The 26,816-nt window shown below is 42.8% G+C and overlaps 1 protein-coding gene across 1 annotated transcript; it reads right to left on the bottom strand.

The window, feature by feature from the left end:
* Nucleotides 1-139: 139 nt before the first annotated feature.
* On the bottom strand, nucleotides 140-26,717 carry OLFML1 (olfactomedin like 1). Its single transcript, XM_019728153.2, has 3 exons — nucleotides 22,383-26,717; nucleotides 20,797-21,085; nucleotides 140-1,922 (listed from the first exon to the last, which is right to left on the bottom strand). Exons 1-3 carry the CDS (start codon nucleotides 22,506-22,508, stop codon nucleotides 1,132-1,134), a joined length of 1,206 nt encoding a protein of 401 aa, XP_019583712.1. The 5' UTR covers nucleotides 22,509-26,717; the 3' UTR covers nucleotides 140-1,131.
* Between the last annotated feature and the right edge of the window lie 99 nt (nucleotides 26,718-26,816).

Below are 26,816 nucleotides of genomic sequence, written 5' to 3'. Positions count from 1 at the left end.
CCATCCACATTCCAGAATATTTACCAAGGACCTCAGTGTGTTGGGGATTGTTCACAGGCAACTCAAGCACCAGCAGTGTTCCCTGATACTGTTACGCCAACGGCATGTAGGCAAATATAACCTGATGAGGTTTGTTTGCTTCGTGTCAATTTTATTGTATTTCAAGCAAGAAGAGAGACTTAGGGGAAGGTAAGACAAGATGAGGCTAGAAATAGGGTCCTCACCCTCAGGCTAGTTTTCTGGAGGAAGCATCTTCTGAAAGGGCTATAGGAAGGTCTTGTGTGGACATGAAAAGTGGCTAAAGGGGCAAACTTATTTTTAGAATGAAATGATGAATGTATTACTTATAAAAGATTAAGTGAACAAACATGCATATTTGGTGCTTCCTTGGGCAACGAAAAACTATGGGATTTGCAGTATTTTCTAGCTCTATCTTTCATTTTGTAGCTCTGTTATTTTGAATGGCTTATCTAAGCTTTCCTCATCTTTAAAATGGCAACTATAAAGACTTGTCCTGCATACAAGGCTGAGATGAGAATTAAATGTTGTAATATAGGTGCAAACACATTGTAACTTGAAAGTAGTATTCAAATGTTAATGTGTTGACCTTATTATTACATCTACCTAGCTTGGTGGAAAGGTTGAGCTAGAGGAAATCAAGATTAAGCATCAATAAGAAATAGTATTTTAGTTGGGCAGTAAAAATGGAAGAATATCAAAAGGCATTTGTGAAACAGGAAAAAGCTTGAGAAAAGGCCAGAGGAGAGAAAAGCCAGGAGTATTAGGGGGTGGCCTACATTTCTAATTGCTTGGGGGTTGGGGGTGGAGTTAAAGTAAATGCCAGTAAAAGCAAAGGCTGGAAGTAAGCTGGATCAGAATGCGGAAGGCCTTGAGTGCCAGGAGATTTGGATGGGTAATGTAAGTTGTTGAAAATGTCTGAATGACGGATTCTCATCTAAACTCTTGGAAGATCTCTAAGTCAGTATCTGGGAGGATGCACATGCGTTCCGACTTCTAGACTCAATCCCTTTATGTGATTAGAGGGATGCAATATTGCAAAGAGGCTGTGGCCTCAATGTCCTGAAGAGCAGCTTCCAAAGCCAAGGTGTCCTCCCTCGTAGCCATAATACATTACTTCAGAGGCTGCTTTCGCTTTATCTGGAGTTTGTAAATGATCTGGTTTCCATCATTCCAGGCATAGAGCTGCTTATCTCTGGCGTTGTAATGGATCATGGAGTGACTTTTTGGCCGCCTGGGGAAGAACAAGTTGGGCAGATCCTCCTCAGTGATGGTGCCCCGTGGGTCATAGACACAGGTAATGCGATGGGGGCCATGGCCACCAAAACTATAGACTACATACAGAACCCCACACAAGAGGAATGCAGCTTCGGCATCCTGGCTTTTGCATGGGGTGATCCATGAGTGTTCCATTCCCAGTGTGCCAGGCTCGATTTTCGTGAGAACCAAATGGCCATGGATCCCTGGCCCCGAGTGGATGGCCCAGAGCCCATACTCATCCACAGCCAGGTCAATGTAAGTTGATGGGGAGTGCTGGTAGACCAGGGCTCGGCCTGCCCCTCCTGGGAGCAGCATTCGATCTTCCACAGTCCTCTTCTGCAGATTGTATTTGATGATTTCATTAGGAGTCCCTTGGTTGTGAAAAAATAGGAAACCTTTGTAGATCACTTGGCCTGTTCCCTGCCAGGAATGTGTTAAGATTAGCTTCCGTGGACCTGGCTTGGTGCTGTCCTCCATGAGTGCCCGCATGTTTGCGAATTCCCAAACAGTGTTGTTTCTGGATCCAGTTAAGAAATAAACCTTTGGAGAGTTACTGACAGCATCTTTCATCCAAGAGCCATCCCTGTCCATAGTCTTCTTCACTATTTTCAGAGACTTTATACCCATCAGCATGTTGTCACAGCCTGGCGAAACAGGAAAAAAAGGAGAGGTTACTTTATAAACATGAGATGTCTGCTATTCTCACAGGTTGCTTTTTTTCCTGTAGTGTCTTGAATAAAGTTATCACACATAGATTAATGAAAATTTATGGTAAGACTCAATGAATCAAAGGATTAAATGAATAAATGGGTCTCTGTTAAAGGAGTTGCTGTCCAGTTATGAGTCAGCATTTTATTCAAGTCAGGAAATAAACCGCTCTTTGCTGTATCCGAGACCCTGTTCACTCTCTAGAGCACTTGGGGTTAACACAGTGAGAATGACTTCGGTGTGAAGCTGCCTAATTCAATTCTATTTGCCAAGATTTTATTGGTTATCTACTGTGTTCTTAGCTTACAATGCTCCCAGGACAGTGCTAAGTATTGAGGGTAAAACATATATTTCTGACATTGCCATGAAGATATAAATGCCTGAGTTAGGGTAAGAGATACTTGGAGCAGAACCAAATCACCCCAGTCAGGCCCAGCCTAAATAGCAAACCCTCATCCAACCACTGATCCATGAGAATAAATGATTGTTGTTTTAAGACACTCAGTTTTCAAGTTGTTTGTTCCACAGTATTTTTGAAGCAATGGATTTCTATAGTCACTCTTTTGGTTATCTATCTATCTATCTATCTATCTATCTATCTATCTATCTATCTATCATCTATCATCTACCTATCTAATCAAGCCTACACCTCCAGGAGATCATATTCTGGGGAAGGATTCTGCCCCTTAACACTATCAGAATATTATAAGAGCTCTACTCATCCATCCATTTATTTATTCATGAACACATGCATGTATTTAGTCAGCAGACATTGGATACTTACAAAGGGCAAGAGAGTGAGCTAGGTGTTATGAGCTGGGGGTACAATGCGCTGAGGTGCAATGGTAAATTAGGAGTGGTTCTTGCTTAATAGATATATGACAAGTAGAATATAAAGCTTAAAGTGGAATTTTTGCAAAAACTAGAACACAGAATCGAGATGTCATTTGAGGCAGAGACTAATCTGCGTTTGAATTAGTGCTTGAAGGATGACATTCTGAGGTAGGTGGGAAAAACATTCCTGACAGTTAATAAAACCATATTTGGGAAAGTTCTCCAAGATTAGTGTTAATAAAATAGTACAGAATTTAAACCAATACAAACTAAGGACTTGATATTACCGCAAACTAGATGAATAAAATAAAATAGTGGATTGAAACCAGTTCTGTGCCTGGAACTTGAGGGTGAGGATAAGGAATAGAAATTTTATTCTACAGGCAGATAGGGAGCTACTGAAGTTTTAGTTTTTGAGCAAGAGTAAGACATAGTCAAGGATATTCAACAAGATGAATTAAGCTGGCAATCATGTGTATGATGGATACATGGGAGAGAGACTAAAATCTGGGAAACCAATTAGGAAGAGTATTTCTATAATCCAACAGGATGATAAGGGTCTAAGCTAGGTGGAGGAAGATGACATGAAAAAAGAGGTTTACATTTTTCTAGCTCCTCACTGCCACTTCAGACTTATTCTTCTACTTTCATGCAAAATCCTGTCCTTCTTTATATCTCATGCTATCAACCCTTTCTAGTCTAAATCATTGACTATTCTCTATGACACCACCCCCTACGCATCAACAGCCTGAGCACTTGGACCTCTTCAACTCCGTGCACCTTCCTTTCAAACCACTTTAGCAACACCCTCCCATGGCTGTACTCTGGATACCCCCACCCCCTAGAACTGTTCCATATTAGAAATCTAAAACTCTAATGTCCTCCCCTCTGCAATAACAATGTATACTTCTATTTCTCATTCCTTTGCTCTCACCTCCTCTGCTCTTCCATTTCCTCATGCCCTCCGGTTCCTTGACCTCTACTCTCTCGCAGGCCATTCGCCTTCTCTTGGACTCATTTCCTTTCCTATCCAACCTCTCACCAGCACCCTCACCCACCAATCCCTAGCTATTCCACAATATCCACTCTACAAAAATCCCTGGTCCTGTCAAACCAGGGATTCAGGGTCAGTTCAAACATCTGTCTCTGCCCTTGAGAGTTGTGTGTCCATGGAGAAAATCTCACAATAGTTCATATTGGTGCCATGACACATTAGGGGTCTCTAACCTCAACTGAGCCCTAAACATCATACTGCTTTCCATAGTTAGCCCCCAATCTTCCACATAGCAGCTATCTTAAACCCCTACAATAACCCCATAATTCCCTTCATAACAGCATATTAACACCTTGAAAAAATAAACCCAATTAGACATGAACTCCCTTCACTTCCTTTTTCTCACTTATAAACTTTTCTTCAGTTGTTCCTACCCTTGCTATCCTCCCAAACATCTTAGAAGAGGCCAAGCCATTGCTTTTGTCCAAGACTAATACATCCATTCGTGCTCTGGTCTCATCTTCTCCTGGCTTCTTCTAGATTTCCTTGATGAATTATCACCTTTTTGTTATCGTGGCTTTTTCTTTCACTACTAGTTCTTTACCTTGTGAACATCTTGCCTATATTAAAAAACAATTCTCCTTCAATTAGGCACCCCTTTCTAGTTATTTCACTTCTCTTTCTGTCATTTTATGTAGCTAGATTCTCCGACAGAATAGTCTGTACTCTGTATCTACTTCCTTGCCTCCCATTCTTTCACTTCATCCTAACTTCACAGAAACTACCCTTCATAATATTGCGAGGTACTTCCTAACTAAAAAAATCAGACCTTTTATGTCTATATCTTACTTCACCTTTCTGTAGCATGACCGTATTTGATCAGTTCCTCTTTCCTGAAGATTACTTCCGTCTTGATCTTTGTGTCACCGCTGTCTGTGTATGCCTCCTACTTTTTTCTTCTCTGACTGCTTATGGCAGAGACAATGTCTGTGTTCATCAAATGCCATTTCATTTCCCTCTTCCCTAGTTACACATCCGAAACCTCCTTTGTAGTTAGGTTACACCCACTGACCTGTTCTGTCTAATGGGATATGGGAAGAAGTGGTGTAATTTATTCCCACCTGGCCCTTAGATATGCTATCTTCCAGATGACCTTAGGGTCTTGGAATTTGGGGTCATGATGAGATTAGTTCTACTGTTCACTTCAGGAAAAATGGATCATCAGTTCTAATTATGGACTTGTTGTTGGGATTACCCTATTAGGCAGTCTACTGTGAGGTGACCAGTATCATGGAGGCAGGGAGTGGAGGCCTTACTAGAAAGCACAAGGAACCCTGTGAGTATCCCTCAAATCATGATGAGGGCTGTATCGTGAGTAGAAGACGGTCTTAGTAAGAGCATGGAACTCTCTGGGCATCCCTCATTGACTGCAGGAGGGTGAGGTGGTGGAATGATAGTCAGGTGTGTAACAGTCTCTCAAGGAGAACTGCGCACACTGAGGGCCTCTCTTGTCCTTCCAAAGGCTTTGGATAAGAAACTGGATGTGCCAGTGGGTTGTCATGTTCTTCTTAATAAATGCTTGGGTTCTCTAGGCCAATTGGAGGTCATCTAGAGTCAGAAGACAAGTAACAGGGGGAAGCAAGAAAAACTAGACACAAGGAAAAAGGTGCACAGCCAGAGCAGCCCTAGAGGTTTGACGTAAGTAAGCATTTTAGCAAACTGCTTGTTACTGCCAGCAGTTTGGGTAGAATCCTACCCTAATTCCTTAATCAATTCGTCACTCACTATTATCATACCTTCTCTTCTCTTCTTAAGCCTCCATCATGCCCGCCTCGCTCTCATATGAAGATCATACCTCTTATTTCACTGAGAAAACAGGAGCAATCTGAGAACTACATCATGTCCTTCCTGGATTACTGCCATAGTCTCCTACCTACTGTAGTGGCCACACTTCTATCCTAGATTCCCACAGTCCATTCCCCACATCAGCCAAAGGGATCTGTTTAAAATTTAAGTCAGGTCATGTCACATGTTTGCTCAAAACTTACGAGGGACTGTCTTCCCTTCTCACTGAGAATAAAGCTCAAATCTTTGCCTTCCAGACCATATGTGAACTGTCCCTACGCTGCCTCTCTGATCTCGTCTCTTACAACTCTCCGACCTTGTTCATTTTGTTTAGCCACAATGGTGCCCTTGCTGTTCCTCAAATTGTGCCAAGCACACTCTTACCTCAGGAATTTGACACTTTTTGTTCCCTCTGCTTGCAATTCAACTAGCTTCCCCAACATATCTACCTGGCTTCCTCCCTCACTTCCCTCAGGTCTGTTCTCAAATGTTCCCTGATCATTAAAGCCTTTTATGATCACCTGATACAAAATGGCAATCTCTTCTCCACTATCCATAATACCCTTACCCTAGTTCATTTTTCTCCAGAGTGCTCATTTTCTATCTGACATATCATAAATTCATCTGTTAACATTTATTGCTTGACTTCCTTGAATGGAATATAAACTCCATGGGGGCATGAGCTTTATTTGTTTCATTCAGTGCTGTATGTCTTGCCTCTAGGAAAGCAACTGGTACATAGGCAAGTATTTGCTGAACGAACGAATGAATGAATGAATGAATGAGTTTTCCAACCACCAAATCTACCAACCAATTGCACCTGAACCCATATTCTCTGCCTTCTTTCCTGCTCTATTTATGTTTTCAGTGGATCTAATCCCCTCTTACCTACTCAAGGACTTGGCACCTGAAATTATCTTCTCTTGCCTCAGTAGTCTCTCCTTCCCAACTGAATCATTCCCCTCAGTAAACAAACAGAACTTTCTAGTGTGGCCCTATTTCTCTGTTCCACTTTATAATAAAACTCCTTGACAGAGGAGTTTCCTCACCTCCAATTGTACCCTAAGCCACTCTAATCAGTGTCCGTTCTCCACTGGTCTGCACTCCCTTGCCTACTCCACTGAATCAGTTCTTATCAAGATCATGGACAACTAACATGCTGCCAAACCCAAGGGTCAATTCTCAGTCTTCAGCCTATTCAAACTCTCAGCAAAATCTGATTACTTGACCAGTACTTGCCCTTGAAACTTTCTTCTCTTGATTCTGGAGCACCCCTTCTTTTGTTTGTCCTCCCATCTTTCTGAATTTTTTTCAGGGCATCCATTCTCCCCTTCTACCTTTAAGTGCCCTGTCTTCACACCTCTTCTTTTCTCTATCTACAATCACTTTCCAAGTCACCTCATTGTGCCTCATGGTTCTGAATACCATCTAAATTCCAAATAATGATGAATTCCAAATTTCTGTCTGGAATTACATCCTATCTGGGATGTCTACTTAGTCCCAAACTCATTTACCAGACTGCCTACTCAATGTCCCTACTTAGATATGTTCAAACTTAATCTGTCCATAGCAGAACTCTTGCTTTTATCCCCAAAAATCTCTTTCTCCCTACTCTTCTCATTTCAGGCAAGAACTATCAACCAAGTTTTTTCCTAGAAGTCATTCTTGATTCTTTTCCCTCCATTTCCCCACTGCCAGCAAGTTCTGAAAATAAAACTTACTTTTAAATTATGTTATACTTAAATTAAAATGTTCAACTTCATCTCTCTCCTCCTCTTCCCACCTCCTCTTCCCTTGTACTCCTTGAATCTTTTCCTCTTGCCTAGACCACTACAGTAGTCCCTAATTTTTCTCCTTGATTTTACTCTTGCTTACCTGTAGTATATTCTCCACAAAGCAATAGGAGTCATCTGCTTAAAAACATGAATTATGTGACTGACCTGCTAAACCCTTTCTCCTTATCAGTCTTAGAATAAACTCCTAACCCCTTACCTTGTCCTAAAGGACCTACATGATATGGCTGCTGCCTGTCTCTGGGACTTTAGCCTCTATTCTCCTTCCCCTTGCTCACTGTCTTGTGAGTACATTGGCTTTCTTGCTATTCTAGGAGCAGGTCAAGTTTGTTTCTGCCTCAGGGCTTTTGCACTTGCCCTTCTCTCTGCCTGGAGGGGTCTTTTTCTTGATCTTCCCACAGTCTGCTCCAACTCCATCCTTCAAAGCAGTTTCAATATCATCTCCTTAAGAGGCTTCCTGAGACTACCGCATCTAAATTTAAAACGATTTCCTATAGCCTATAGCATCTTATTTCCTTGAGATCACTTACCACATTCTGTAATTATGTTATCGGTTTTATTTATTAGTGCATTGTCCTTCTCCCTCACTACACTGTAAGCTCCATAACAGCAGGGCCCTTGTCTTCATGTTTACTATTGTGTTCTATTGCCTAATTCAGTGCTTTGTGGGTTCAATAAATATCTATTGAATTAATGAGGAAAATAGCTTCATTCAAGCAGATGTTTTTCAACGGTCTAAATAGTGCTGCATATCCGGAGTGCTGATCACAGTCCTGTCTTAAGTAAATAATTTGTAAAGTACTATAAAGCTTTTAAGGTACTTTCAAATCCATTATTTCATTTAAAAATCTGACACAAGGTTCTCATCAAGGGAACCTATGGTAGGAGTGGGGGTGGGGAGTGGCGTAGCTGGGCAGAACCGAGTCTTAGGAAGGTCAGTCCTTCCAGTGGTCATGTAGTCACTGGCTGGTCCCAGCCCAGAGGTCTTGGCTGGCCTCCACTGTGGTCAGGGCCAGACTTTGGGATGAGCTGTAGAAGTCTCTCAGCCATCAGTTGCCACCATGTCCCCTTGCTGACATGCTTTGCCAACCTGAATGCCTCTTCCCTGAGGCCTCAGGGTCAACTTTGTTCCTGTCGGCCTGCCTTATAGGAAGCCAAACCCCTGGAGAAGACAGAGAAGCCTGGGCCAGCTGGAAACCTGTGCACTTCAGGGGCCGCTTAACAAAAGGGTCCCCTGCCAAGCTGAGCTCTGGGGGTTACTCGCTGTGGTGTGGAAGAGGGAGGAGCAGGCTGCTCCGTTTACCAGGGACCCATCTCTGCCAGGGCCCCGTATACCTTTATTCAGTTTCCCAAGTTCAGTCTGTCTCATGTGAATGCTCTGTTCTTCCCACATTCCCTGGTGATCACAGAGGATGAATGAATGAGGGTTAAAGCCTGTAGTGATCACAGAGAGCTTTAATGGGAAGAGAAAGGCTATAAGAGCAGCTTAAAAACTGTTCGCTATTGAAGAACAAGCACAAAGGCTTGAGAAGTTACAAATATATACAATATGCATGGTTCTGTGATAGGTACTTTATTTAGATTAACTAATCCAGTTCTTACAATAAGCCTAAATGGTAAATATTTTAATCTCCATTTTCCAAGTGAAAAAGAAATTAAGGCTTGGATAGGTCACAAAGCTATGGGTGTTCAGAGCTCGGTCTGAGCCAGGAGTCGGGGCCAGCCAGGACACCTCCAGCCAGCCCCCAGAGACATGGTGGATGGGTGTGTATATGTGTGGTGGGAAGGGGTGGAGAGGGGTGAGTCTGGCTGTGCCTAAAGAAGGATGGGTGAGGGCCATGGACTCTCTGGGACCTAATCACAGGATGCTATGATATTTGCCCTGATAAGGAAGCCCCCAGCCCGCCCATCCTTCTGGGAGGAAAGTCAGCAGGCTTGCAGCCCAGCTGTGGAGGGACTATGTCTAAGAACAAGGCACGTTTGATGTCTCACCCATAAAAAAATGTTCTTTTAAAATACAGCAGAAAATAAAATACAGCAGAAACTAACACAAACATTCTTCTTTCTCCTACATCTCATTTCTAATGCAGAGTCCTTGGAGAAAAAGCAAAACAAGAGAGTGTTGATAGATGGTTTCGATCAGGGAAACATAGTTCTGGGAAAAAAGGAACTGCATTTTCCCATGTGCTCCCTTCTCCTACTCCTACCCCTTCTGTGGTAACATGGAACATGGGACTGGGAATCAGAGACTTACGTGATCTAAACTTGGTCTCTGGTTCTCTATATGTCTCCCTAAAAGTCCCTTTTTCAATCTGGCCTTCGCTTTCCCAGCTGTAAAACAAGGGGTTTAGGGTGGATGCTCTCTATAGTTTTTTCAGGGTATATATTTTACAATTTTTATAAATTTTTATTCTTTTGGAATTTGGGGAAAATATACTTCCAGAGTAAAAGGGTAAGTTAAGATTCCCTGCTGTGCTTCTCTTCAGAAGACATAATTAGCAGAAGGAAAAGGAAGGATAGGAAATAAATTTAAAACCTTTGAGTCCAGCCAAGATGCAAATTATTTAAAAGAGACAATGACATGCAAGGTTCCACCTGCAAACTAGAGAATGAAAATCTGTGATTTCCCCCTCAGGCAGAATTGCAGATAAGCAATTAGAATAGAATTTGGCCCAAGGTTTCACAGTGAATTCATAAACAAAGACCACTTATTTGAATTTTAAGAATACTTCTCCCTTATTTAATAGCAGCACTCACCAGACCTCAAGAGAATTGTCCCTCTGTAGGGGAGTGACTCAATAAGAGTTATGTTTTAGAAACATCCATCTGGATGTTGGTAGAGAAAAGACTGGGAGGTAAAGTTGTGGGGGGGGGGGGAGGCACAGAGAGACAGGTAGAGAGACTGTAATTATAATCTAGACGAGAGATATCTGAATAGTGATGGACGTGGAAAAATGGATACGGATTCAAGAAATAGAAAAAGAGAGATCAGGTCTTAGCAATTGATTAGATAAAGGGAGTTGGGCGATAAACCAGACTCATGGATGGGGTGATGGAATGCATAAGATAGTGACAGAGAGGGAGGGCAGGTTTCCTTGGGAAGAAGAGTCATGAATTCATTAAAAAAAAAAAAGAGAGAATTTCTGCAAAACCATGAATATTTTGACTGCCTCTTGAAATTCTATTATAAAACTTGACTTTTTCAATCACCTGAGTTGTATTCATGTTAATAAACATTTGCCAATGCCTATAAAGTTACAGTTATGATATTAGACACTGGGATGACAAAAGGACAGCTCTCAGATGAGTAGTCCATTACAGAGCTTCAAGCTACAATAAAATTGTCAATGTGGACTTAACTATTCTAGAAATTAGGGCCATTTTTCATGCATTTCACCCACAGAGTAAGTTTCAGATATCTCGGCATGGCACTCAAGGTCCTTCTACTGACCTCCTCTTTTGTCACTTCCCTGCCATACTGGACTGGTTATTAGTCACCAAACATGCCATGGCCTGTCATAAGTTTTAGATTTGCCCATCTGGTTCCTTAGCTCACCTTTGCTAACTTGAGATCCATCTACTCATCGTTCAAAACAAAATTCTCTGACTCCTGCAGAGCAGTTGGTTTCTCCTTCTTTGTCCAAAGCATTCTGTGCAGACCTCTTCCAGGGCAGTTAGCGCACTGAATTGGAATTGCTTATTCACTTTATTTCCTCACAAGTACTTCAGACAGGGACTGTGTCTTATGTGTCTTTTTATCCACAGTGCCTGAGACATAATACACATCTCCCTCCTATTCAATCTCTGCTGCTTACCATCCAAACTCAGGAATCAGTTCGATTCAGATAATGCAGTATTAGCTGGTGTCCAAACTTGCTATCCCAACTCATGCTATGCCGACTTAGAAATCACATTGATTGGACTAGCAAGAGGCATGTGTGGACATTAACAGTGCTAGTTCAGTGTCTGAGTGCCTGGGTAGATGGATGGCAGGAAGGCAGGATGGCCAGCTTGTATGAAATGGTACTCAGTGAGCCATAGGAGGAGTCAGATTTGCAGGGTTGTGAATCCAGTGTTTAAACAGGGCCTAGAATACAATAAATGCTCTATATGCTGGTTTTGGTGAGTTAGACAGAACTCTTTAGTCAGTCCACATCAGAGGTTTTTCTAGGCTGCCAGCACTAAATTCAAAGTATTCCATGGTACCCAGTATGGAGCCCTGACATCTTCTCTTTATTCATGATTGGCAATAGATCGTGAGGAAGAAAACAGACGATGCATGGCTGGTTGCTTGCATGGCTGTGTGCTGCTTAATAACATCGAGTTGAAAATTCATGGGAGTGCATGGCAGCTGAAAGAGGTGTGAATACGAGTCCAGCCCGCTTCCACGGTGAGGCCCCTACAGCTGGAGTCCAACAGAGCCAGCTTCCTTCAGATGCCTCCTTTCAGATGAGGCCAGTTCTCCATAACCCCTTTGCCTTACTTGATTTTCCTCAGTAATACTTATTATCTTCTATCTGACATGTTATAAATTTATCTGTTAACATAGTTATTGTTTGACTCCCCTCAATAGAATGTGAATCCTAAGAGGGCCTGGCTTTGACTAATCGTTATATTTACCGCTGTATACCCTGTCCTAGAATAGCATCTGGTACATATCACAATTTTTACATTTTAATTATGAATAAGGTAAATATCAACAGATATAAACCACATCAACAAAAATTCTTTGGGGTCCTGAATATTTTTTTTAAGTGTAAAGGGTTCCTGAGACTAAAACTTTGAGAATGCTGTCCTAGAGAATCTAGGCTGGTCTACACTCATGGGCAGTGAAGCATGGAAGTGGGCAAGTGCTCTGGGGAATTTCTCATCAAACGGCTCCATTTTGTATCAATTATCTGAATGTGGCAACATTTAGGCATTCCTTTTAGGTTATAATTGTGAACTTTCTATTTCTATTTTTCATTTAAAAACTGATCTGGTTTTTGTTTTGCTTTGTTTTTGCATAGTGTTTTTATTACACCCCCCCCCCCCCCGTAATATTCTTACCAAACTGAAAAGGATGGAAATGTTTTCAATTTCTAGGGATAGTAGTGTCATGTTCCCATTTGCCTGGTTAGGAAACAAAGTCATTTTGCCATTTTGCCATGCATTCTTCCTGTGAACAAACCTCACTACATCATGTCCTTGCCATCTTTTCTCAAAGTCTGGAGCCTGCTCTCCTGAGCCTGAACTTTACAGCAGCCCTCTCACTGGTTCTTTGATCTCACCTCAACCATTAATCATAGTAATGCCCAGTTCACTTCTTTGATATAGAAATTTGCATACTTCAAAACTGATCTTGATTACTGCCCGTTTCCAGAAGTGTCAAGACCAAAAGCCTTCTTAGATGCCATTAGAGGTTCCACTGGAAGGGGGGGGCTCCAGAGCCAGACTTGGAACTTGCTTTGGCCAAAAGAATTTGGTAAAAGTGACCAGACCTTGGTGTGCTTGTGTCCCCATCTCAGATGTCTGCCTCCATCATTAGAACAAACAAAGGTTCACCTTCTGAAAGATCAGAGCCCACGTGGAGGAGATCCAAGTCATCCCATCTGAAGCCATCCTCAGCCAGCCATCCGCTAGCGATGTGCCACTAGGGAACTCAGGTGAGAGCGCCCAAGCCTGGCCCAGACTAACAGACCTGCCCAGCGCCCTGTAGACTCCTGAGAAATAATCAATGATTGTTGTTTTAACCACTCAGTGTCGGAGTGGTATGTTATGCAGCATTACTGTGGCAAAAGATAACTGACACTGGGTGAGCGTGAGTGGACGGTGAGCAGAAATGAAGGCTGAGATGAGTCTAGTGTCTCGGGGTAGTGTGTACTCTGAATGTCGCAGGAATGTGGGAGAAGATGGCGTTGCATGAAACACTGAGCGACAGTTTCTTCATCTGAAATAAGTCATCATGGTATCTACCTAGCAGGATTGCTGTGGGCTTGGGCAAGATAACAGATAAAAGGGCTTAATGCGATCTCCGGCAAATAGTTGCCTCCACTTTCTAATAAACTACTCCTCAAGGTCAGAAAATACTGATTTCTACTCTGTTCCAGGCACTGTGATAGACTTGGGAAACACAGCATGCATAATGCAGGGATACATGAAGTCTATTTTATGTTTTCAGAATAGCAGATCAGACACAGCATAGAGCATCGAGTAGATGGAGACAGGCAGTAGTGGCACAAGATGAACTGAGAAATGTTCAAAGTTGCTGTGTTCAGTTGTTGGCTTGTTATCTACTTTTACAACAAAAGTATATACAATATATATATACAGTACATACAATATTCATATTTTTTTATTTAATCAGCAGGTTTACTTTCATAGAGAATACTAAAACAAGTTATTTAAAGAAAGCTAGGTTGGGGTCTGGTTGTAAGAGTTTTCTTTATGTTATTTTATGGGGTTTGCTTTAGCCTGTAGGGTTACAGGTACCATCCAAGTTGATAAAGCAAAGCTGCAGTGACACAAGGAAGATGACCCTGGTGGCAACATAGGGAGAAGCCCTGAACAGCGAGAGACCAGCAGCTAAGATCAGTCAGGAGGCTTTTGCAGTAATCAAGACGACAGATGATGAGACAGCTGTGCAGAGGGAAAGGCTACATTTGACAGACAATCAGAAGAAAGAACCTACTGGATATGGTGACTGGTCAGACAACGGCCAAAGAGATGCCCCTGAGATTTCTAGCACAGAATAGTGAGTAGGGGTCTCTTCTGTTAACTGAGAGAAGATGGGGGAAAGCAGAGAAGTGTTGTAGTTTAAGAATAAATGAAGAAAAGTCAGCGAATTAAAAACTGAGAAGATGAGGGAAGAAAATTGACCTTTCTAGGCCAGGGTTTAAAAAAATAATTTCAATGAACTGTTTGTGAGCAGGAATAATCATCAAATAGCAACCAAGAGCACTAACGTGGTCTTCATGTGTGTCCCACAACGAGATCAGACGCAGCTGAGCCTTGGGGGTGCAGGCATCGCATCTCAGAACAGAAACCCTCTGTTCCCACCCTGAGGGCCTCTGTGACAGGCCTGGAGATGACCTCCCTGCCTCCATTCGCTCCGTCCTATGTGTACTCAGCCTCCCCCACTGCAGTCTGTTCTGTAACTGTGGCCAGAATGATCTTCCTAAAACCTCCACCTGGGCCCCGACACTCCCATGCTTACCGCTGCCAACCAGGACAGCCCATGGGAGAGGTGTACGGTAGGAGTCAGCCGGCCTTGGTTTGAATCCCAGCTCTGGCGCCAATTAGCTATGAGATCTTGGACAATCGCTTATCCTTTCAGTGCCTTGATTTCCTCACCTATAAATGGGGGATAATTATAATACCTATCTCATAGGACCTTTGTGAGAATTAGATGATAGAATCTAATAAGATACATAAAATGCTTAAAGATTACCTGGTACATAATAAACACTCAGTAAGTAGTAGTTACCATTTTCCACATTATATTCCTTCCTCACAGCTTGAATGTGTGAACGGGCCTAGCACAAAGGAGCTTAGCTCTTGTCTGCTTCTTTTCTCTCCACTCCACCACTTCCCCCTTCACCCGAGATTTACTGAACGACCAGTAAGCCCGATTTGGCCTTTGTGCCTCCACATGCTGTTCCATTTGCTGGAAGTGCCCTTTTTTCTGTTCTCCATTTGATTGGTTTTTTTCCCATTACTAAGACTCATCTTGAGGGTTACTTTCCAGATTCCACAGTCCCCCTCATCTCCACGGCAACCCTGACCTTGCTTAATTACTTAATGTCTGCCCCTTGTGCTTCTGTGACAGCCTCCACCAGCACAGTCACACTCTGGCTGTTATCCTGGGTTTGTTTAGGTGGCTTCCCCACTTGGCTGTAAGCTTTTTGAGCCCAAGGATGTTATCCTATTTAATGTCCCATCTCTAATGCCTGGTGCGAGGCCAACATAGATCTGGAATTCAATTAGACATTTGTTGAATGAATGAATAAATGAGTGAGTTATAGAGAGAATAAATGGATGTTTGCTCCATCTGGAGTCAAAAAGCCACCAGCTAAAACAACTTTGGGACCTTTTGTGAGTATCCATGGTGATGGGACTGGAGGTACCCTCATAAGACCACAGACCTTCCAGATGGATAAATGAAACAAGTGCTGTGTACACGGGCCTTCCTGGACCCAGTCCAGTGACCTGGAGACAGCACAGGGTAAGCTGTGCACATACCTCCAGTGTTGCTAGCCCATGAACGCAGCAACTTTTGGGTAGAGAATGTGTTCGTGTAAGCGTGTGTGTGCACGTACAAGCACTCTCCACCCTCCTGTGCTCACACTTGTGTGTATATCCTCAATCCCCTCCTTTGTGATAAACATATCTGTTCCAAATATATTTAATGTTTTGTTCCACTCATCACAAACTAATGGATCCTGGGAGTTGGCTCACAGACATGTTTTATTTGGCTCCCAGTGGGTGTTTTGTTTGCTTATTTGTTTTATATTTTGTTTTGTTTTTAATGGATTTGAATATGAGGCATGCACATTTTACTGCCTGAATGGATCCCAGAGGCATTTACATTTGCAGCAACAGACTTTCTTCTTTCAAACGTAATCTAACAAAAGATATGGGTTATTTAAGTCAGCATGGGAAAGGTTTACTTGAGGTAACTTGCGTGCATACTTGTAATAAAAGGAGTGGGACTAAAACAGGAAATAAAATGAAACCTGCTATAATGCCTTGTTTTGACTGCCTTGAGAATTTTTCTTTACAAGCTACTTACAAGTTAAAAAGCGGTTAATACTCATATCCATATAAGAATGAAGCCTGTGGAATCGGCCAAAGACTTTCAATTGGATAAATTCTCAATCTGGGTATCAGGGGTATTTGAGGCAATGATGCTTTGCCATAAATTGCCAAATGCAATACGACATTTCTTTATACTAATAAGAGTTAAAGAACCAAAGACTTGGAATGATTTTTAAATATAAGTTAGATTGTATTCAAGTAACTTTCACTCACTGCATTTTAAAGTGTGTGGCTGTGTGCTCATGCGCATGTGAAAGACAGAGGGAAGGAGGAAGGAAGAGAGGGAGGAGAGAGAGAGAGTATGTATTTGTGTTAGAGTTAAGAGTCTGAGAATTTTATGCAACCCCAAACATCCCTGGGATTGTGGCCCTTATGGGAACATCTTTGGGGATCCTCTCTAAATAAAGGTTGATGATTTGGGAACAGCTCTATAGGAAATGGCTTAATTACAGAGCAACTCTATCTTATTAATTATCCCTAGTATCTGGCCCTTCATTGTTGATGAAGAAACATTCCGAGAATAAATCAGAATCATTTAGACTGATGTTAGAATTTTCTGCAAGTCTCCTGAGACACAGGTTGAATTTTCCAAGGAAGCTGCATTATCTTCTCCCTACAAGTTTTCTGAAGAAACTCTCTAAGACAGAGGGTATGTATGAATGAAACCCTGTGGTGTGACCTCTAGCCCATGATCCCAAGGTGTTTGCCCACATGAGTCTTAAGGATTTTAGTGGAAGTTGCATAGCTGGCTCAGTCCCTGTAGGCCAAGATTAGAAGACAGGAAAATCAGAACCTTGTAGGAAGAAGGTGGGTACAGTTCACAGCGGCACCAGCTGGGCCCAGCAGACTAAGACAGCTTGGTAAGCAGAATTCTAAGATGGCCCCCAAGATTCCCACCCTGTGGTGGACATGCTATATAATCCCCTCACTTTGAGTGAAGGCAGAACCTGGCAATATGACAGGATAGCATTCTTCGACTAGGTTACACTATAAGATAAAGCTGAAGGGATTTTGCCGATATAACTAAGCCAATTTTGAGTTAATCAAAAGGAAGATTATTATGGGTGGGCCTGCCTTAAATCAGATAAAAACTCTTAAAAGAGGGACTGGGCACTTCTGAAGAGAGGCACTCTCCTCCTGGCCTTGAAGCCATTGCCACTTTGTGAGCTGCCTCTGGGGAGGGGTGGCCTCTAGAAGCTGAGGGCCTCAGCCCTACAACCACAAGAAAGGCAATTCTGCCAACAACCTTGGTGAGCTCAGAAGAAAATCCTGAGTTCCAGGTGAGAATGTAGCCCAGCCAACACCTCGATTGTACCCTCCTAAGTGAGACCTTGAACAGCTAAGCTGTGTCTGGATTCCTCACCCACAGAAATGCTGAGATTGTTTTAAGCTGCTAAAACACTGGTGAATTTTTTTCAGTGATAATTTTTTCTAAGTTGCTAAATCGTTGGTAATTTGTTACACAGCATTAGAAAACTAAGACAGGCGTAGTTACTAACAGAAATGGCAAAATCGTGGGGGATGGGCACAGTATGTAAAATATGAAACAGTGCAAGGCAGGGAAATAAATCGACATTCCACAGTATCTTTGGGCAGAGAACCTCTGAAAATAATAGGCCAATGGGCACTAATCACATGGTTATGATTGTTTACAGGTTTGTCTTTCCCTAAACTAAGCTCTGAGGCTCCTATGCTATCAGTGTTTCTTCTATAGATAATTTTTACAGCCTCCCCTTCGTTTCTGTGAATGCAGAAATGAAGGTGTCAATAGGTCTGTAGTTTGGTTGAGGAATCAAACACACACAGATACATGTGATTGAAAATTTTAGTGCTCCCTTGGATGACTCCACGAGATGGTCCAATGTGCTGGTAGTGGTGGTGGGGGGGGATGTGAAAGTCTTCACAGAGAACCCACAATATTTTGGAGTCATAAAGGGTGGATAGAAAAAGCAATATTTATATTTTTAATTGCCACTCCATGTGGGTAAATTATGGGAGTAAAAGAACCTGGAGATGAGCTTGGGCCACTTTGTGAAGGTCCTTCCCCATATAAAAGGCTAAGAGATTTGAATGGATTTTTTTTGGTTGATGATAACTGATGGTGAATGACAAGGAAAAAAAAAAGAAAAAAAAAAGAAAATTCTACCTACAGGAGTAATGTGATCCATTTTGTGTTGTGGGAAGGTCTGCATGACAGCAGATGGATTGTAGGAGGCAAGACCAGAGGCAAAGAAGCTGTAAGAAAGCTAGTGAAGGATGTAGCACGTTCTACTCACTCTGCTGTCCCTACTGTGTAGCACAGGGCCCATCCAATAGTGGGGGCAAAAGGTGGCTGTTAATCATAAACCGACAAATCACCAAATGAGGGCCCCAGAGGCAATAGGCATGGAAGGAGCAATCTCTGGAAAGTTGAAAGAGAAGTTTTAACTCACCATGGAGCTGGGAGAGGGAATGTTTTCTAGTGTCTGAGGGATAAGGCAGAGGATGAGGTTTGAAAAAGCAGCAATGCCAATCTCGGGGCTTCTGCTGAGCTTGAGCAATTGTGGAAAGGGGCAACTTCAAGGCCTGTGGGGCTTAGGGTGTTCAGGTCCCCGGAGCAGCTCAGGGATCCAATCCAGTACAACCATTCAGGCTTGCGGTCCTGCCTGATCTCTGGCACATGAAAGTTCAGGCACATTCTAGCTCAGGCCACATTGCACCCGATTCTCCCCAGCAGCTTTTTGGACAGCCTCTGTTCATCCTCTGCTGGCTCATCCTTACCCTTTGCGTCCTTCCCTCACCTGATGCTTAGCCGCAGTCGCTCCTCAGAGGATGATTCATCTCAAGACAGTGTCAGGGCAAAAAGGAATCACTCACTTGGCCAACTCAATCAACTGTTTCCTATTATAGATAAGGCACCCTCCTCTGTTTCCTGACTCAAAGGTAAGATATTCTCTTTTCTTTCAAAGCCTAATAACCCCTCTGTCTGTGCTGACAATCTCTCCATGCATTCATTCATGTAGTTATTCACTGACAAATGTTTGTTGAACATAAACACTATTCTAGGCACTGGGATACAACAGTGAATATGAAATGCAGGATCTAGGCTCTCACAGAGGTGACATTCTCAACGCAGAGGCAGAAAATAACCAGTGAGCAAATAAATGAACTAGAAGATTTCAGAATAATAAGTGCTAAAAAAAGAAAAAAAGTAGATTAGTAAGAGCTCCCAAACTCCTCTTGGGTTTCCTATCTCAACATATTTCAGACCAATCACCAAATGACCTAAGCCAAAACCCCGGGAAGCATCCTTCTCACTCATTTTTCATGTTTATTTAGTCACCACCAACTATATGAATTCCAACTCTCAGTGGCTCTCAAATCCATTTGCTCTTCTCCATCTTACTGACACTTAAATGTAGACACCATTGCTTGTTGTGTTGTATTCTCCTGTTTGGTCTCCTTTCTCTAGTCTTGCTGTCTTACTTCATGTCTTGCCCCTGCTTAAAATTGCTCAGTGGTTCTCCATAGTTTCCAAGTCCAACCTCCTTAGCATAACATCCAAGCTCTTTCATTATGTGGGTCCTACTGAACTCGTCAATCTTGCTGCCTAAACTCACCTGCCCCATACAGGTCCACTCAACCATATCTGCAGATCTACATGTCAAAGAGTCACATATTCTCATGCCTTTGACATGTTGTACCTTCCCTTGATGTGCCCTCTGCATATTCCTCTCTAATTTCTCTGTTCAAAATTCAGATCAAGTGTCACCTCATTTAGGAAGACCATGGAGTTCTTATAAGGATTGCACTGAGAAGATATTTGAAACCCTTAGTGCAATGATAGCTCTCAGCCTGTGTCTTATTTCCCTGATGGAATTTCTCACATCTGGAACAGACATAATTAGCCTAAAAATAAAGTTTTCCTGTTGGTAGTAAAACCATCTCAGAATAAAGACTCTGAGCTGGGGGACTTGTCTCCCTCACTATTTTAATAAAATGGACTCATGCACAGGACATTTCCCTTCTTTTTTATGTTTTTGTTGCTTATACTTGTTATTATAATTTGAGCTCCTAAACATTATTCTTAATGGCCTGGAAATAGATCACAAGACAGGCAACAAATCCCCTGGATATCACCATCCTGACAGCACACATAGTAATAACTCACTGCAGTCCCTAGCCCGAAGGGTTGGCTATTGCCTGGCATATTTGCAGCCTCTCCCCACTCCCAGGGCACTGGGAGAATCCACCAACCTGTCGCTCTCCCTGGAAGGATCTGGGACCTCCAGCTTCCTCCAAACCAAGGTCTATCAGAAGATACTGGGCTGACTTCTGACACTGTAGCCCTGACCTTCTCTGGGGCCTTGAAGAACTCTCTGTGAATGGAAAAGCTGCTTTCTGAGAATGGATTTTCCTTTGGACACCTGTTCCCGGCTAAGGTTTCCCTCCCAGCATGGGCACACAGAGCACACATCCAGCTCTCACTCTCATACTTGGTTAGACCCTTCCTGACCAGGCCTCTAAGTGACAGTCCCTAGACGGGTATACACGACACAGCTGTCTTACTTGCATTCAGCAGAGTCCGAATCTTTTTTTCATCTTCAGCTTCTTGGACTAGCTTTTCTGCCAGCATCTTGTCCTCTGATTCCAGGCACATGTCAGCTTCTCGCAGGTACTCTAGGTAGTCAACCTCCCGTTGGGCATGTTCGACTCTCAGCGCCAGGTTATTCACTGCACTCTTAAACTCACTTGTGTAGGTCAGACATCTTCCCAGCATAACAGATATGTTTTTTGAGAACTCACGGAAGTCTTGAATGTATGCCCTTGTTGCTTGTGTACACTTTTGTAGTCCTTGCTTCGATCAGAAAATAAATTCTCAAATTACCGCCAGTTATTGAAATGACCCAAGTAATAAAATAGCTATTATTGATAAAAAGATTTTAAAAATACAGATAATTAAAAAGCGGGAAAATAAAAATCACTCATAATTCTTTAACTCAAAGTACTATTGATATTTCAATGTGTAAATTTTTAAGTTTTTCCATGCATTCAGTCATAGATATATAAATATATATTTTAAAATGCTGGGCAAATTGATGTTAAACGTAGTGGTTAAGCACAATTCTGGCACTTTTAAGGAGGTGAGATTGGGGAGGAGGTGTCTGAGGAGACAGCAAACGAAGCAGCAAGAGGCCACTGGCCTGGGAACATTTCATCCACCACCTCTAGCCTCAGTCTGTTGGCTGGACAACGTTTGGAAATATGTTCGGCCTGCTCTGTGGAATTATTTAACCCTGACTGTAAATAGATGACCAAATAATTTGGACTTTAAGATTTTTCAGGAAAATGTTAAAAACAAATATTAGAGATAAGAGGGTATTTGAAAGAAGATAAAAAATTCATCAAAACTTAATTTGTGCAAATGAAAGGCAATTAAGTATGAAATAGTCAAAGTCAACACCAGGTTGTGTCAAAGGTTAGGACAGAAGGTTACATTTGTCCCTGGGAGCCTGTTCGTGCTACCAAAATGTAGGGTTTTGCAAATTTTAGTGAAGTGGTAGCTGCAACACAGAGAAGAGGGCCCAAATACTTTCTCCCTGTTTAACATTGCTGAAATCTGCTCATTTCTAAATCCAAATCCAGTTTGGCATAAGCTTCTTGGTACAATAATATCATGACTTCTTACAGTGACCTAATAGTTTATCAGAAAAAGACAAAAAGCTAAAATCGACTATCACCCTGATATAGTGAAAATGATGAAAAGTGACAACATCTTTAAATTTTCATATTTTAAAAATTGAACTTTGAATAACTTCTTGGACATTTACCAGCATGTGAGACAATGTTCCAAAGTATACATTAATTTTTTAAATCTTCAGAATAGCCTTAGGAAGTAAATTCTATTATCATCCCCATTTTATAAATGAGAAAAACTGCACAGAGGGAAGCCCTACAAAAAGTCTGGGGGTGGTGCAGTCTGGACCCGGGTGCTCTAAATCACTAGACTATAAAGTTTTCAAGTATAACTTTAGCAATGTGTTTATTGTTTACTATCTGGAAACAAATGCATCCCAGTAGACAGGAAAGCCCGGTGAAGATAAGGTGACGTCTAGGAGGAATGTTCCAGTATCAGGCACACAGATGCCACCTACCTCCAAGACTTGAAAGCGCTGGTAGATGTAGTGCACCATGGCTGGGTCCTGAGCACAGTGTGGCGGGGGCAGGACAGCTGCGAGGAACAGAACCAGGAAAGCGGAAGCTTGCCGAAAGGCCAGCATCGTCCTGCAAAGCACCCAGGGGTGGAAACACCTGTGCTGTACCTCTCAAAGAAGACTCAAAGATCCAGGTTGTGGTCGCCTGCTTTCTAGCCACTGCTGTGAAAAATCCTCTAAAAACAGCTGGAGAGCGAAGTCCGCTTGGTATTCCACCAGATGTGTGACCTCACTTTGCAAGCTGGTGATCAAGTCCAGCTGTTGGCAAGCTGGTCCCCGGAGGCCTTGCAGGCAGACTTGGGGTAGAGAAATTCCTGGGTCCAGCATCTGTTGGGATCACTCAGGACATGCACTGACCCTCCGGAGGCTAGTGGCTGCACCCTGCTTCTAGGTCTGGGTGAGGGTGCATTGGGGTGGGCGTAAGGAGGGCTTGTCCCCTTTCTCCAGCTCTTTTACTTTTGCTTTCCTCATTGCTAGTAAATTCTGCAGTCCAATCACAGGCCTGACCCAACACACACCACCCCCAACTTCCCAGAGTTGGAATCTCAGCTTCATTTCTGGCCAAAACTCCCAGGATCCTTTCCCCAGCAGTCTTGTTGGGAGACCCAACCCCTCTTCCATACTCTTTTCATTCCTGCAGCTCTTAAAGGCACAACAAGGAAAAAAAAACACCCCAAAAACCGAAAGCTCTGATATGCACAGAACTGATTGCCCCTAGTGAGGTAGATATGCCGCAGGCATGGCCACTCAGGCTGATAGCTGAAAAAGCTGAGGATTGAGCTCAGAAGAGTTTTAGCAAGATGCACAACAATTATTGATACAGTGATGCCTCCAGAGCTAAATCATCAGGAAATGGAACTCCTGTGAGGAAGCCCTTGACTTTTCTCAGTCCCTAATGGCAGAACTGCCTTCACCTGTAGCTGCAGGCCAGCAGTGCACAGGACTCAACTCCTGCAGGCCCTGTTCCAGTTGAAGGTAAATCACATTCCTAGGGCAAAGTTGTAAATCTTCCATGTTTTGCTTTTGCTGTTCAGGCTTTCACATATCTCAACCTCTCCTTCCATGGGTGGGTCCAGGATACCCATGGTCCTTCCTCAATCACTACCAAAGTAGGAAAGGTTGGGGGTATCTATGGGATGTAGAAAGAAGTCTGGCCAGGAGTCAGAAGACCTGGGTTGCCTTTGGTCCCTGCAAAAGACACTAAAGGACAAAATTTCCTGTGTGGCCCTTGCATGTCCTTGCCCCCATTAGGTGTTCCTCTCTACCTCTCTTCCACGTGACTTTAGCCCCTAACTCTTCCTCCTCACCCGTTTGGTAAAATCACAAACAATGGCTTCTCATCCTTAAGAACAATAATTCCTCCTGTTTCTGAGAACCATCTTTGAACTATTCCCCAAACTGGCTCAAGTTCAGCTCATCCCTCCTCTGAATCCTTATAAAAAATACTGCTTGACTTAGCCTTCTTCCTCAGGTGAGAATGCTCTTTTGGAAACTTCTCATGCCTGGCATTTTTGAATAAAGTCTTATGCTAAAGGTGCTCTGGTTGATTTCCTTCTATGAGTCCCTCAAGTCCTAACTTTGAGACTATGAACTAAGATGGGTAAGGTCCAGGGGAAGAAAACTCTGATTGTATCACATTAACTTTTGGAGGGTCAGCATGGTGGGTCAACTTTTTCTTCGTCTTCCATGGCATGCCTATATTACTTTTACAGTGAAATACCCACTCAGTACTAATGAATTATTGCAGAGTCTGTGAGAACGCAGTGGGAGGCCTCGATTGCAGCACAAGTCCGTAAACTGCTGTCGCCCCAAAGTGTCTGGGGTGAGCTCCAAAGAGCTTGGCCTCAGAGCCCTACTGTCCAGTCTGGTAGGCCCTCTCTGCCCACCAGTGATTCAGCTCCTACACCACTCTCTCGTCATTCACTAGCTTCATAAGGACAAGCTTGGTCTCTCTGCTCTAACTGCCCACACACAGTCTTAGTTGGAGAGCTTCGCTTGTGATCTGGAGGCAGCGAAACCCACAGCTCACTCCCCTAACCATCTAGGATTGATGAGCCATGGGGCAGACCCAGAGTGGAAACTTTTGCATTCTTGTGACCAGTGGTTTTGTAAAAAATAAAAATTAAAAAAAATGAAAAAATAAACTTACCTTGGAGTTAGTCACAGCTTTGACCGATGTATATAGTAAGTAGCCAACTAACCATCTTCATTCAGAGCAAGTTTTACTCAATGGAAAGAAAAAGATGGCTTGCTGAGCCTTAGCCTATAGTTGGGATAAAATCATAAGCTTGGCTCTTTTGCCTTCCTTACATTTAACCTCTGGCTTTGACCACTGCTATAAGTTCACTAGTGAATACAGTTACTAAGCATACTGACCTTCCTTTTCTCCTCTGCAAGTGACTGATCCTTCTGCTTTCCTGCCCCAGTATCCTGTGAGAGGAAACTGAAGCCCTTTGACAGCCTCCACTACGTCTTTAAGTGTGGTTGGATCTAGGTCCTTGATCTGTAGGCCCAGCCATGAGTTGACTGTCTTCCCTAAATGACCAGTTAGAACTGGACATGTTAATGTGCAGCCAGTCAACCCAGCAAGGCTGATCTCATCCAGCTTCCCAGGTCTTGGAATTCTTTGCTGCCTTCATCACTGGTGGTACTTTTCCTGCTGTGCTCCCATGTTACCCGACCCCTTTGCTCCCAGTATCTTCCACTTTGCTGAGAGGTGCTGGCCCACTCTGGGAACGTCTGTGAGAACTCTACCTTCTTGAGGAGGCAGAGCTCAACTCAATAGAATCCATCTGGGGTACTAGCATTTATCATTTAGATCTCAACAAGATGTCTCCGCTTTTTCTTTTCTCTTTTTTTCTCTTCTCCTCTCTTTTCCCCCAGCTTTTCCTCTTTATCTTTTATTCACCACTCTGGCCCCTACCCCCACCCCAATAGCTCTTTGCTTAATGTTATCCTCCAGTGTTCCATCCTTTTACAAGTAATTACATTGTTTCCTGCCTGAGTGATTGGAGCAGACTCTAATTCCCTGTCTATGTCTCTTTAGATGAAACATTGGCTGATTTTATGCCAAAAGGAAAGCTCTTTACAACGTGTCCTCAGCCAACCCCTTACTTCAGCTCTTACCATCCCCACATCCTACCTCCACAAGAGCTACATCTGACTGTTCCCAAATTTCCTATGAAATTTAACATTGTGGTATCTTTGCTTACCTGGGGTCCCTTAGCCTAGAATGTTCCTCTCTTTTGTAACCAGTGAATTCTTACTCATCCTTTGAGTCTTCCTACCACATCCTCACCTCCATCCCAGGCAGAATGACCCCTTCTTTCATCTGTTTTCATAACACATTGAGGTTTGAATCTTGGAAATTTGAGGGAAAGCCTCATCTGGACATGCTATGGTAGACAGGCATGGGCTGGCTGCCTCTGGGGCAGTGACGGGCAAGGAGGAGAAGAAATAAAGGTCTATGAGCTGAATTGTGCCCCTTGCAAAATCCGTATGTTGAAGTCCACCCCCCAGGACCTCAGAATGTGACTGTATTTGGAGATGGGGCCTTTAAAATGTGATTAAGTTAAAATGAGGACACTAATGTGGGCCTTAATCTGACTGATATCCTTATAAAAAGAGGACATTTGAACGCACAGATACCAGGGGTATGGGTGCAGAGAAAACACCATGTGAGGACACAGCAAGAAGGCAGCCATCTGCAAGCCACGGAGATAACCTTCAGAAGACACCAAACCTGCTGACACTTTGATCTTGGACCTCTAGCCTCCAGAACTGTGAGAAATAAATTTCTGTTGTTTGGGCCACCCAGTCTGTGGTATTTTGTTACAGCTCCCCTAGAAAACTAACATGAGCACCTACTGAGCTGCATAAAGAAGCAACATGGGGACAAAATGGAGACAGACTCCAATGGGGGTCTGTAGGATTTTCTTGGCAAGAAGTAAATTGACAAGGGAATTTCTTGGGTGATATACGAATGATTTCCACGTCCAGCCTAAGGCTTGAGCTCCAAAGCCTGTTTCTACCTGTCTACTGGACATTGGTACTTGGATATAGAATAGGTATCTCAAACTTAGGCTTTTTCTGCTTATCTTTCTACTTAAAATTAAACTTACTGCTGTATCCCCTCTCTCACCAAATAGCACCATCTTCTGTCTACTTACAAATGCAGAAATGTAGGTGTAATCCTAGACTCTTCCTCACTCTTATTCTTATGTTTAATCAATTAGCCACTAAAAGCTATTCATTTTACCACTTAAATATGTATCATTCATATATATATATATATATATATATATATATAATCTTTTATCCCTTGACACTACTGCTACTTCCTTACTTAGGGCTTCTTTATTTCCTACTTTTTAT

The sequence above is a fragment of the Rhinolophus sinicus genome, linkage group LG06 (assembly GCF_036562045.2).
Source record: "Rhinolophus sinicus isolate RSC01 linkage group LG06, ASM3656204v1, whole genome shotgun sequence".
NCBI lineage: Eukaryota > Metazoa > Chordata > Mammalia > Chiroptera > Rhinolophidae > Rhinolophus > Rhinolophus sinicus.
Note: the sequence above shows the minus strand (reverse complement) of the source record. Positions and strands in the feature narration are given on the sequence as shown.